Source organism: Erithacus rubecula (genome assembly GCF_903797595.1).
Source record: "Erithacus rubecula genome assembly, chromosome: 9".
Classification (NCBI taxonomy): Eukaryota; Metazoa; Chordata; class Aves; order Passeriformes; family Muscicapidae; genus Erithacus; species Erithacus rubecula.
In genome coordinates, this window is record NC_136660.1 from 22244251 (window position 1) to 22258869 (window position 14619).

At 40.9% G+C, this 14619-nt stretch overlaps 1 protein-coding gene across 13 annotated transcripts in view; it reads right to left on the reverse strand.

Moving 5' to 3' along the window:
- The window catches only part of BTRC (beta-transducin repeat containing E3 ubiquitin protein ligase), a 119487-nt gene that overhangs the window by 61601 nt on the left and 43267 nt on the right, over positions 1-14619 (reverse strand). For all 13 annotated transcript variants that reach the window (XM_079312431.1, XM_079312429.1, XM_079312437.1 and 10 more), the window contains one exon: positions 8997-9074. In XM_079312431.1, coding sequence (XP_079168557.1) covers positions 8997-9074 — 78 coding nt within the window. The remainder of the gene's footprint in view (positions 1-8996; positions 9075-14619) is intronic.

Consider the following 14619-nt stretch of genomic DNA (forward strand, 5'->3'; position numbering starts at 1 on the left):
GGAGACAAGAACATGCTTTTACTGTAAGAGCCAACTTTTACACAGTAATTTTATTGCTATAAGGATTTATGTATGTGCCAAATTACCAGACGACCATTTAGTCCTTCAGCAGCTCTTTGTTTCTCAGTAGAAGGGGAAAAGAGAAAATTAAAAAGAATGTATATTGTGGATGCAACACACCAGGATGCATATTTGATAATAAAACATAAAGTACTCTTCAGTTTGACATACATTACTGTCTTTGCAAAGTTGCAAAGTTCTTATTTTCACATTCTCACAGAAGAATGCCTTGCAGGATGAATAAAGAGGCAAAGAAGATTCACACGCGTGTTCTATAATGTTTTAAAGAGCTGAAAGCAAAACACAGAAAACCTAGTTCTCCCTTAAAAGTCCAGGGGAAAAAGAGGTAATGTCACTCCACTTGATGGGTCTCAACTGAAAAGTACTGCCAATGTTACCAAGAAGCTGCATCTGGCTCATGAGGCCAGGTCATTTGAAGCTTGGAAAATATATTGTCAAGGCAGTACTATTGGTCTCCAAATGCTTTTTTGCAGGCAGCAGTTACTGAGACACAAAATGGCTGCTGGACATGAAGATTTGGTTTTATCTGATATTGTTCATACACTAATAGTTACTGTGAATAGGTCCAGTGAATAGACTAGTGAATTCTGAAAGCAGAATTAAAGTCATATCATCAAGTAATAATGCAGAGCCTCTCATATTAGGTGAAACATTTGATGGTGTCAAATGCTACACTGCAATGTAAAAGTACCTCCTTTCATTTGTTCCAATGCCCATGGGAACATTGACTTACCTGAAAGAAAAGCAGGAAAATCAAAGCCAAAACGAAGCCTTAGAAAAGGATATTTCTCAAGTTTGCCTTTAAAGCTTGACCCTTTTACATATCTCATCTAATCTGCACCAAAACTGTTGAAGTTTCTCCTCACCTTTCATCAAAATAAGAGGTTTCTTCATCAAGGGAAAGTATTTTGAAGTGGTAGCCTGGTTCAATGCTACAGGCAGATAGCTTTGCGTTGGAGTGCTTTAATATGTTTTTATATTGCATATAAAGCATGCAAGCATAAACCAGTTTGTTGAAAACTACCCTCTTTGTGGAAGCTGGCTGTAATTTTGAACAAGTTTTCAATTTTCGCACTGCTGCTAGGGTAAAACATTTTAAAGAGTTTAATTTTTACAGTGGCTTCAATGACACAAGATTATCTAACAAAGTAATGGTTAATCAATAGAGGGTTTAGTTGTCAGGTGAAACATATAACACACTAAAAGGGATTGATTGCAAGACTCCTCCTTATTTACTGGGAGGTATATATTTAAAATGACACAAACTTGTTACCAAGCTGCATTCCTTTAACCTTGCAAAAGCCTTTTGAGAAGAGTGTTAAGCAGCCCTATAGCCAAACAAGCTCTAATGAAAGAAAAAAAGAAACCTACAAATATATGGGAGCACCAAATCATGTCAGAAGCAGGGGAACCACAAAGCTGTATTCACTCTCAGCCAAAGGTTTAAAATGCCACAGAGGCACTAGACTATGGTTCACTAAAGATAGAGCTGTATCTGATCTCATTCCGTAAGTGTCTTTGGTTACATTTTTCTTTTTAAAGAAAGTATGATCCTGCTCTTCGACACAAACACGTAAACATTTCTACTCTTGTCTGTGCAGCTCTGGATGAACACTGAGCACCAGCCCGAAGCCTCGAACCTCAGGCAGAACTCCATGTGTGTGCAGCTTTCCTGCCAACTGAAATCCATTTCTTTGGCCATTCATTCCATGAATCCCCAGTCCCTGAACAAAGCTCCACTTCTTAATAGAAGCTGCAACCCAGGAGTTCAATAAGATTGCCCCCCCCAATAGTTAGTAATTACATGATTTATCAGAGAAAGATAACACTAATAAAAACACAGCAAAAAGACAAAACCCATACCCTCCCTTCAAGTCATTTTCAGGGAAAAGATTATTAAACTGTTCTTTTTGAACAAGGGCTTTTGTAGCTAAGCGCAAATTGCCAAACGGTTAGAAAAAAAAAGTTATTAGACTCAGAAGAATACAGCAGAAGTGGGAAGTTATATAAACAAATCACTCCAGCAGATTTGGAAAGATCGCTTTCAGCTTACTTAGAGTCTTAGGAGACTTGCATTAATTAGCCTTTAAAGGTCTTTCACATGGACTATTTAAAATAAATGCAATTTATTTATTTATTTCAAATGAGGTGCTTCTTCTGAAAGAATTAAGTAATCTTAACAAATTTAAAAACGTTTTTATAAACAGGTAATTAAGAAGAAGACTGGAATTAAGTCAAGCTGTAAGACATTACCCAGGATCCGCCTCGACTATTTTCTTAAGATGAAATTTTTGTTATCCTTAGCCCAGCCTTGGGAAAGATCATCTCCACAGAAAGTCATATGACAAAATAAAGACTAGCCAAACAAAAAAACTAGATCATTTACAGGATTTTCCCTAAAGCACAGTTTGTCATATTGCAATTACACCTTGCTGGCTGTGAAAGCCAGAGTCCTTAATATTGCCACTAGAGGGAAGACGTGTCTTAACACACAGCAGTGGTAGTTGGGGAGTGGGTTTCCTTGAGCAATTACCATAACAAAGCTCCCCTGGCTGTGTGTACCTTCTAATTACCCAGTACAATTAAAATGACTTACTAAAACAAACATGAAAAAAAAGGCCCCTAAAACAAAAAAAACTCAAGACAATGCGAACAAAAAACCTTAGTCCAATATGGTTGTTACCTGAAATTACATTAAAGCTGGAGATTTTTTTAAACTCATCCATCAATGCACAAGGGGGAGAAACACAAAAAGGAGTATGCCACAATGCCCAACACCACGGGGTTGTTCAGCTACGTAAAAGCATTAAAACAAACAAAAACAAAGACCAAGGCAAACTAGATCTCTTGTTAAAGAAAGGAAGGAAAAAGAAAATGTCGTGGTATTTAGCCATCTGGTAGCTGCTTGAAAACAAATTGTCCTCAGAAGAGCAGGAATACAGTATGTCTTCTCGCAGTTCACTGGCTTATGAATCAGACTACTTTTCCTACTTTTTTTTTTTTTAAATACAGGCATGGTAATGTTAGACTTCTAAGCTGCTGCTTTTACTTCCCTCTTGTCCCACTGTGCAGACACAACCATGGTCATCCCAATCAGACCCGGTTATTGTAACTTGGACACATTATTTTGCAGTCTTTCAGGATACATCTTGTTGGGCCCATTGTTCAAAACCCCCCAGGATATTTTTTTCCCTAACAGCTACTTGCTGATTTTTAAACCCTTAAATCTTTCATTTTATAAGGCATATCATTAAGGGAAGATGGCAGCCAAGTGATTTTTCTTTCCATTGACAATTTGTGACATTTTTCCAGCAGCGTGCAAGGTGTTGAAAACCTGGCAGCTGTTACCTCCTGGGATGAAGATCCTTTTTTATCCTCCCTTGACAGTTTAACTCAATGGGTCAGCACCTTTAAAGACTGCAAAGTACCACTGAAGTGGATGGAGGCTTGAATTACTGCTCCCTCCCTAATCAATGTAAACCCTCACTGCAGGTGAAACTCTTCATCTATAGAGGTGCATGGGGGAGGAAAATGTAATGCCCTGAGCCAGATGGTTTTCATCTTGTTTTTTAAAGAAGAAAGGAACAAGCTAACAAGGGGACAGCTACTTTTGTTAGCTTCTTGGCCTCTCTCATGGCTTTGGATCCCCAGGGTTCCAGCCACACAAGAGAAAGAATACAGAAAAACATAAACACTTAAAGAAATATAACTAGGGGGCTGGCAACATGCTGCTTTCAAAGAGCTGGGAGCCCTGTTCAGTGCTTTATTTATCACTGCCCACGCTCTTCGGGATGGTAAGTGGACATGGACACAAAGGGCAGGGGGGAGCAGACAACACTTGCAATTTACTCAATTACAGAGGAATGCAGCAATGCGGGGTGACAGATTCCTATTAGCACTAATGCTGAAAGAGCCCAGTGGCCTTTCCGCCACAAGGCAGCATTCCCATTGTAACTTAGACTCCAGCACATCCCGCTTTGGATAGCTTTTTAACACACCATAAGTGTCACAAAGGAATGGAAATTATTTTTGTTGTTGTTGCTGTTTGAGAATAATGAGAAAAATAACTTGAAAAGGACAAATAATCTTGCAAGTAAGGCTAAGGGTGTACCTCTAGCAATTTCAGGGGGCTTTTCAATCAGCAACTCCTTATTATCAAGCGTGTAAAAGATGAAGTAACCAGGATAACTTCATAGACTAGGACTGCTCTGCCCCAGAAGGCAAATCTGAAGTGCAGCATCTTCCCTGAAGAGATGGAAATAGCTGAAGGACCCTCTCTTCTTCCACACCATGGAACATTCTTCATCAGTCAAAAAAAGGGCTTCAATTTTGCATGACAGAAACACTTTTGCAGAGGAGAAATACACTTGGGAAGGAGCCCTAAGCAGTGGGATGAGGCTGCCAGCTGAAAGCAAACCACTAAACAATTGCTTGTTTTCATTTTCCTCTACCTTCTTCCGCCACTTTCTGCTTCTCAAGGTTTTCTTAAGTATTGGCTTTAAACTCTTAAGTTTAAAGCCTATTTTAACTCTGCCTATTTTAACTCTGAAATAGCGCCCAGAGCACGTTTTAGGTGCTACATGTAATTTTAGAAAATTATCTCAAATCTGTTAGAGTGAATTGAGGTAATATTCTGTGCCAAAACTGTAAGAGGGAGAATTCTTGAAAATGCTAAGGGGCTTGTCTGAATGGGGTAACAGACATGGATTTTTTTCCCCCGGACTTCCATCTGGAAGCTTGCAGAAAGACAGCAGAGTCCAATGTGAGGTTTGCAGGAGGTACACTGTGGCAGCCTTGCTGTTGCCAGCTTTTCCCCACAAGGCACCTTCGCCCACAGATGAACCACAGCAGCAAAAGGCACTTCATTATTGCTGCACTGAAGAGAAGGGAGGGAGGTTTTTAAACAACCAGCATTGTGCCCATCTTCTTTAAAAACCAGTGGGGTAATCAAGTTCAGGGCAGCCCTGGACAGCTGCCCTGTGACCTATTCATGTTGACCCCCACTATTCATCACTTTCCTTAGGACTATGAGGGCAAGCTCCCGGGGAGTGACCACCACAATAGACAGATACGAGCCAACAATAATACGGTTCCTGCAAAAAAAACAGATGGCACTGCAATAAATTTACAAATCTGCATTCATGGCTCTGTTAAAAACACCCAGAAGCTAAAAGGCTGGAGGGGCCCCCAGAGAGTTTCCCCTTCCCAGTTTCTAAAGGCCAGCTCTCTCCCCAAGACTATTGAGCTCATGTTCTTCATAAATGAAGGATGGAGACATAGCCCTTAAAATAACAAATGGCTGACCTAATCAATCTAGTGTTTGGGTCTAACACTAAATGATAGGCACTGAAAACTAATTATGTTTTTTGGCAAGGAAGTTGAATTAAAATGGAAACACACAGGTTAAAAATGCACTGAAGCATTTGTGAGTCCCTTTGAAAGGGCAGCACACACACACGCTCACATGCAGGGCTTGAAACAGGAACCTGATTCAATAACTCATGCATTTATTTTTAAAATGAATCAGATTAGTCCCATGTGTGACCTGCCGGTCCATCTGTATGAGCTGGACTTAATGGGCACTCTTCTCACGCTTACTTCAGTTTGAAGTATGAGAGAGATAAATTTAGTTTAATTTTCAACAGATCAAGCTATCCATTTTCCAAATGGACCATCTGGATCAGCCTATTAAAATTAATTTATAACTTTGCAGTGTGAAAATTCGTTTGTTAGCTTAAATAAAGTTGCCAAAAACTTTTGCCACTTGTCATTGTTTTTTTCTGGTCTGTTTTCATACTATGATTTTCAGTTTATCCCTTCAGAATTTAATTTTGTCAGATCAAGCACTCAACAAAAACGGAACGTCTGCATCCATATTCCAAAGTCTGTCATAGCTTAGATCTTTTCACTGTTCCAGCTACCAGTGTCAAGTTCATTGCCTTTTTCTGTTTCCCAGTGCTAATCTCCATGTCTCTCCTGCCTTGCTGCCCTGACGTGCACCCAACAGCAGCCGTGCCTTCCACTTCCAGCAATTCAAGGATACAGCCCCACTTGTTGAGAGTTCTGAAGACAGCCTTCTCCATAAACCATTTTAATCAACAGCAAAATGATATTTCTCTTACTAAGAGCTGCACAGCCCTGAGCAATGGGTGTCTTCAGCCCCTGCACACAACTTCAGACGTGTAAGTAAGCATCACACCTCCTTAACACCTCCACCTTCTGGTATGTCTGATCCACAAACCCAGGGAGAAAACATCATGGCTAAGGCTGCATAGCAAGACTGCAAACAAGGCAAGAAAAGGAAATGCACCTTTACTTAAACTTGTTAGCAGCTGAACATGTCAAAACATAGTACTTACCCTGAAGTGGTCTGATGCATCTCATTAATTTTCTAAGACTAATCAAAAAGTACTAAATATGAGGATACGTTCACTGGAAACAGCATTTAAATAAACAGATTTCTGTTCTACCCACATACAATTGATTTCTCTGTGGATGTAGGTCCGTGTTCCCCAATAATGAAATATTAAGGGAGTCTTATGGAAGGAACAGAAAATACAAAACTGTTCATACAATATTTACTAAGTTAGCATCTTTCCACTAAAATGGAAGATATTTTTTGTGTGTTACTGCTTTGACAGCATTTTCAGGACACATTTTTTGGTTCTGCAAAGTATGGATAGATGTAAGACATAGCAGCCACTCTGCATCCCTTCCTATAGGAGATCCAGATCTTTTCAGTAAGCATTAATCATTGATTGTGACTATTTAGGCACATGGCTAAATATGTGTCCGACTTCTGGAATGAGAGCCAGAAAACTCCTCACTTCTCCTGTCCATTGCTAATAGAGAAGAGGAGCAATCTGAGCTTTCAAAATGCTCAGATTTTTGTTTACTTCTATATAAAGAACCAGAATTCCTTCCATAACAGGCAAAAAATCATGGACAACCACCCTGTATGATCTATATGAGGGTACTTGCTTTAAGACTAGGACTACATCCTGAATTTATTTACAAAGACTATTCTCAACACAAAGGCCCCAGACAGCAATAAAAGACCCAAGGATTTTGTCCTGCATCTGTTACTGTAAGGATTGGACACAAAGATGGAGACTGATATATCAATATTGTGCAACACAGCTAACCATCTTCAATGTAGAGTGTCCATCAAATTCATTCCAGTATGAAATCTTGGGACACTACAGGTGGTGATTTAGTTGTATTCCTGTTATCTACTTGATTATGATGAATTGTGGGCCTGAGGGAAAAGACAGCTTTCCTATGACACTAAGAATACTTCTGCAGATTGAAATACAACAAAATGGAAACCCAATTCAAGAAATTGCACCTTCCTCATCTGTACAATACAGTTTGTAAAAATCTATTTCCTCAATCAATAATCATGAGGAAGGACTCGGTGTGATAAGAAGACACACAGAATAAGTCACTCATTGTGCTTTTTAATTCACATCTCTTACTATGAATCTTCTTTTGGAGAAGAGTCATATACCTCTTCTTGTGGAACCTGAAGGCTTGCTATGGATAATATAACTCTAAGATAAGAACTCCCTGATTTTCTGGCAGGCTGGGGACCATGTTTCCTATCCTGGGGATTAACAGTAGGGACTTTGTAGGTTTGCCTCTACCTCCAGCCCTTGTTTGTTGTTGAATGCCAGAAACAATTTAAGTTTCATCTCACATATTTAATCAATTCTGCAAGGTAATATTTCTCAGCTATAAATGGGACCTCAGCCATTATGCCAGCATATTGCCCCATGTCCAAAGACTTATATGGACTACATCTGTTAGATGGACCTGTCTTAGCCATATGTAGTCCCTTCACATGGCACTTCTTCCCACAAAATCAAACACTCCTAAAACAATGCATTATTAAAACAAAACAAAAACAAAATCAAACCAAACCAATCATGCAAAGCTAACAACTCTGAGCACAAGTGCACTGTAGGAAGAAGATACTTCTTCCTTTACTATGGTTCTGACCCACACCTCCACCTGGACATAGCTGATGTGGGGCAGATTGTGCCACCATATTTCTCTGCCTGAGACCACTGCTCCTGTGGCTGAGATGCAGAAGGAAATGTAACAATTCTTCAGCTGTTGCAATATGTGGCCTGGGGTATTCACTTAAGTCACATTCACCAATGGTTTCACTCTGATACACCAGGCAGCAACCTCAGGCAGCTAAGGCATGGACATAATTTTGCTTCTGCTGCCTGAAGGTTGCAGTGGGGAGAAAGACCAAGGTGAAAATGGATCAGAAATCACTAAACTCAACTTAAATTTCCCAGAAAGCATGCCAGACTCCCTTTGTTGGCCACAGGGATTAAAAAAAAAAAAGAAATTATTTTGAATTGGTAAGAAATTTGCTTTACTATATATAAAGGACAAAGAAATATTGTTTTATTAGACCATCCTTTCTCTTTTTATCCATTAGTAATTTATATGAATGTAAAAGAAACAAGAGAGGTCATTTTTCAGGTTATTAACCTGGATACCATCTCCAAGAAAATTCACCTTCAAGGGCAATAAAAAGTTTAATTGTTGTAGAACATTTTGAGTCTTGATCAGAGGTAAGGCAAAATGTACTACAAACAAGACAGGAACAATTACAGAAGAAAAGGTTGAAGAGGTTTTGATGAACACTAACTGGAGAAAGGTAAAACTACAATCACAGTTGACTGAACTATACTGAAGGACACATTTCTTCAGTGTCATCAAACTCCCCAGAAAACTAAATCTCTGTGTCTGATTTTCCTGGGTGCAATGTGAGTTGCTCAGACTACAAAGAAGAAAAGATTTCCATGAGCACAAGCCAGAATTCAGCTTCCAGAAGCATTTAAGGATTCAAATAGCTAGAAAGTTTTATCGCATTTTTAAAGAGACTGATCACATACCTGTCTAAGTGAATTCTTCTCAGGAATGATCTTCCTAGGGGGCTCATCATTATTACAGTCTTCTCTCTCAGAGGAATTCTGTGAAAGAAAGTAAGCTTTAATTCAGTTCTTATCCCTAATATTACTCTGCGAGGAGAAAAGAAACAGAGTATTTTTCCTACACAGGCTGTAGCATTTTACATATATACATACTGGAGGCTAACTTGTACTTTTATGCCAAACAGCTTGTTATGGCAGAGAAAGAATTTCTCCCCCTCACCATAACAATGCACCACTGTGCAGGTATCTATTGAAGAAGCCTGTGCTTTAAGGATTTACTCTGAAACTACCAATAACAGCCACTTCCAAAAGCTGAAATGGTGGTTGTATCAGTATGGCAACACTGGTGCTCCTGAACACACGAGAATAACCATTTAAAACGTGGGACCTGTTGAAAACAAGAGGTTTTTAATGGGTACAACTGTTGTTCTCCGTGTCCCTATGTTTTTAATCTGCCTAATAATTATTAATTGCACTGAGTCTTCCTGGCTGCCTAAAATCATAGAGAAATTATAGTGGAGCTAAATTCTTGCAAAAGAGGTTGTCAGGAAATCCTTCCCAAAAAACCCTCCAAATATTGTGTAAGTAGTGTATGATACATATACTACTACCCATTAATACAGCTTTGTACTTCTCTCCTGACCACTGACTCCACATACATGTACAATTTTGAGAAAGACTGATTCTCCAAAATGTAAGCTGCCACCTCCAAAAAAAAATCAGTAAGACAAGATAAGGTAGACAAGAAATACAAGGGCTTTTCCAGCATGAATAAAAAAATACAACCAGGACAATTTCATCTTCCAAATGTCATGATTAAAACCAAATATTGTTTGGTTTAAAGACAAACTATAGTCATATCAGGACATGAATAGTGTCTTGCAAATGTTTGGTTAAAAACTGCTGGATGCAGTGGGGAGAATCCTGACCTCACTGCCAAAGTCAGCTATCTGGAAGACAGTGTTCCTTCACACAGGTTCAGCTACGGCACTCGGCACTCGGGAAGGAATGACAGCCAGCTTTGGGGGAATCCCACACACACATCTAAAATCAGTTTGATCACCACAGTATTCATAGCCTTAGGCTACATTCCCACACATTCAGTAGTGAGCAACTAAACAGGTTTTAAAGAGATACAGAAAAACTGCCTAGGGAGAGCTCTGCCAGAAAAAAGGTGGTTTTCCCATTACTTTCAGACGAGCTCAGGACTACATCTATTACAGCAGAAGTTTGCATTCTGTACCTGTCCCCCAAATAACCTGTCCTTCACTGAGCATGGCTCTGCCTGGCTTCTCCCAGAGACAGCTTCCAGCCCAACACCTCAGGAGACAGAAGTGGCATCTGTTGGCAGAGGAGGAGCAGGGCCCTGCGAGCAGCGGCAGCACAGGGCCAGCAGCGGCACGGCGGCTGCGGGAAGCCAGAGCAGAGAGAGCAGAGCAGAGAGAGCAGAGCAGAGAGAGCAGAGCAGAGAGAGCAGAGAGAGCAGAGCAGAGTAGAGCAGAACAGAGAGAGCAGGGAGAGCAGAGCAGAGCAGAGAGAGCAAGGAGAGCAGAGCAGAGAGAGCAGAGAAGAGCGGAGAGAGCAGAGCAGAGAGAGCAGAACAGAACAGAGAGAGCAGGGAGAGCAGAGAAGAGCAGAGAGAGCAGTGCAGAACAGAGAGAGCAGAGCAGAGCAGAGAGAGCAGAGAGAGCAGAGAGAGCAGAGCAGAGAGAGCAGAGCAGAGAGGGAAGAGCAGAGCAGAGCAGAGCAGAGCAGAGAGAGCAGAGCAGAGCAGAGAGAGAGCAGAGCAGAGAGAGAAGAGCAGAGCAGAGCAGAGCAGAGAGAGCAGGGCAAAGTGTGTGCCCACTGCAGTGCTGTGGGATCTGGCACCAGCAGGGCAGTGCAGGATTGCTGCTCTGAGCAAAGGGACAGCCAGGAGACAGGGCAGGGACAGGAGCTGTTTGCTGAGAAATGGCAGAGAAGGGGTGGAGGGAGATGAACGCTACAGTAAAACCCCACTTGGGATGTCATAAACTGGTCAGGAGTAAATCAAGACTTGCAGACCAACTAGTGATTTTGAATTTTTTTTTTAAACAAGATATAGAACTTGAAAGGCACCATGACATTTGGGATGCTGTAACCAGGGTTTTATAATAGAAATCAATCCTAAACAAGCCTGATAAATCACTGTAAGAGGGCAGCTTTTAAAAGTTTTTGTATGAGGTCATAGCCAGGACCAAGTTATTACATTAAATCCTGCTTTGAAAGAACTGTGGTCATAAAAACATACAAGCTAGAATCGCATATACACAAAAAGGAAGGTCAGACATTGAAGTTGCTCTTTTCTGCTCATGAAATTTAGTTTAGTAATGTTTCATTCAAGTTAGGGATTTTATTTTTGTGCTTTGGGAAAAAAAAAAGTCAAGAGTGAAACTATAAGAATCTGAGGTGAATTATTACAGATTTCCAGAAGATGCATTTTGTTGTGGCTGTAGGGTAAAGGGGTTGTTTAGTACTTCTGGACTCATTTTCAACACCTGCCCCCTTCCCTACAGTATGTGTCAGAATGATTTCCCTTTCCAAATAATCTCTCTTCAACAGTGACATTTTGCATTCTTCTCGCATTTCAAAGGCACTAAGGATCCTTCCTCATACAAATATCAAAAAGCAGGAAGTGCTGGTGAACTGCTAGCCCTTATTTTGAAATTTCTAGTCACTGCAAAGCATCAAGTTATCTACTTTTTTTTTAAGCTGAGCATCTAATTTTAAGAGCAAGCAGAGGACCATTTTGCATTCATTATCTTTATAGGTGGCAAGGCTAAGAGGTTGGCTGAACAAAGACCAGACAAAGACTGCCAAGTGCATATGGTGGTTCACAGCTTGGCGTCTCACCATTCTACAGCACCAACACAGCAGCTCTGAAGGCAGACTATTAAAGAGGAGCGCTGCTCGTGCACTTTTGTCGGCAAGTAAGTTACGCTTGGTGAAGACAGAATGGCTGGGAAGCATTACACTTAAGAAAAAGCACAGATGTTTATAACTCCCGCTCATTTCTCAGGAAAAGGAAACCTATCAATCCAGGTGCAGGTACAGGACCCCGCATATTTCAGGACTAACTGTGGCTGCATGGAAGTGAATTTCACTTGACAGGGCAACACTTAGCCGTGGCCAAGGGAAGAGCATAACGTAATCGACTGAAACGGTACATCTATATATTTCTCCTTGCTGAACAAGGTGGGAGGAGGGATAAACATGTGCGAGGTCAGAGTAAGGTTTGTCTCAGCAGGACTCCAGCGATGCTCTCGGCCACAGGAGAGGCAGACAAAGGGAGGAACCGCTCTGAGCACCCTCTCGTGGCTACTGAAATGCACGTCCCGGGCACAGACCTGGAAAGAAGCATTTGGTATCCAGACGGTAAGTTGGGTGTACTCACTGGGAATATTAAAGATCTGCAGCGACTGTACTTCATACATAGTAGGGCAACGATGGAATTTGTTAGGGAGAAAGAAGCAAAGAAAATTAGTGCACATGGAAAGCTGAAAAGCCGTACAAACTCCCTTCCCCCAGGGAAAATTTTTACTTCCCACAGGCAAGCCTTCTTGACTAAAGCTGGGCTGGCTAAAAGTGTTTGTGCTTGCATGCAAGCATCTCTTCTTTTGAACAAATACAGGCAAGATTAAATGCTGAAGTCTCCAAAGCACCTCCTCTTTCCACAGACAGGTAATTTTTTTTTTTTTTTTTTTTGCCCAAGGTCAAACAATGACAGGGGAAGTACTGATTAGAAAAGTCAGGAAACCCAAGCTCATAGTTCTTGGAACCCTGAAAATTTTTAACAGGAGACTCCTGCAAAGGGGTTGTGCCTTCCATAGCTCATTTTTCCTAAAATGGCTACTGCCTGTAACGAGATCCTTTTAAATCTGATTTGCATTTAAAACTTCAGCCTGTAATTAACAGAATATAACTCCATGGCAGGTTGTCTTAAAGACCACTATGAAATTATTACTATTTAACTCTCCCCATGAAGCCTCCTCCACCACTAAACACAACATGCTACAATGCATATGAAATCCCCAGACTGAAGCATTTGACAGGAGATGACATGCAGCATTTTGTGTACACAGCCCAGCAAAGCACTGCTGGGAATGAGATATAATACATGGAGAAATGCACTCCCAGGGATTACCAATTGGGCAGAGCTACCTTTAGTACCGCCTCTCTCGTGGTGGAAATCAAACCCCTGCCAACTGGGAGAGGCTTTCTTTGATGCTGTTCTGCCCTGCACTAATTATAAAAGAGTACAGACACAGCCTTTTTTCCAAGTGTGTGGAGGTGGGGGTGGGGGAGAAGCGTGTGTCTATGTGAAGAGCACAAGTATTTTTTATGCTTTCAAATTCTTAATCCTGTTTGGAGCTGTCAGTGGGGGTTAATGGAAGCCTTGGATAGGAGAATTCCAATCTGGTTGGCAGATGGATAGGTTGGTTATAGCTGCATAACTATGTCTTGCCTGCAGGCACAATTCAGAACACTGTTAAAGCAATATAAAGTCTCTGTCAAGCTGAACCATTTGGATCAGTAGCAAGGAGAAATAATAATAAAAAAGGAGTTCATTTCTGGGCCTTGCGTGTTTATGCTAGTATGCAGAAACTGATTAATTGTCATCGTGTGCTGGTCTGCTATACCTCGGATTTCTACTTCTGGAGTAGATTTTGCATGCTAATATAATCATTCTCCCTCTTGAGACATTAGCAAATAATCAAATGAAAAACAGGATCATAATTTACTGAGATTCGGGCAATTCTCTATGCAAATTTGACTTGTTATTGCTGCTGCCTCGTTAATCTGAATGCCTTTGACAAACTCCTTTGATTTATGAACTCATGACAACTCCAATGTGTATATATTTTGCTAGATTGACATTATCATTAAGAGTGGGTGGACTGAGCTCACATGAATGGCTGATTTTATTCGCTGGTGTCTGCTGCTCAACAGCTGAGCATCTCCTTCTCACAAAGCCCCTGAGCGCCAGGCTCTTCCCATCTACCCATCCATTCATCATCTCGATGTTAATTGGCCCAGGCTTTAAGCAAATTTTCAACACGATTTAAAGGCACGATGACACTGATTACTGACCCTCTGCCATACGGTGCCTATTGATTAACCTGACAGAGATGATGAGCTTGAGGGAAACTAGGTGTGTGTGGACCTCGGGGAGGGGAAAAAAATAATATATTGTTTATGCAGGCAAAACACTTGTCTTTATCCCAAAGGCCAGAATTTGTGCTGCACTGGCCCTTAAAACACACTATTGCTTTAAACACCTGCATCCAATACAGAAAATGCTTGCTTGCTTGCTGTGGAAAAATGATTACAAATTTGATGTCATGTGCAGTCTGTATTTTAATCGAGTTCCCTGATAAATAGACCCCCTCAAGCCAATCAAGTCTCGCTCCAGCCACTGCGTGCGTATACATCAGTTCGAACAGAAGCCTGGGCAGGGTGTGATGTTAGTGGTATCAGCAGATCCAACTGCATGTAGGAAATCTACTTGGGTATTTTAGGTCTCTAAGCAAATAATACAGTGGGAACACAGTGTGCAAACAGTTAG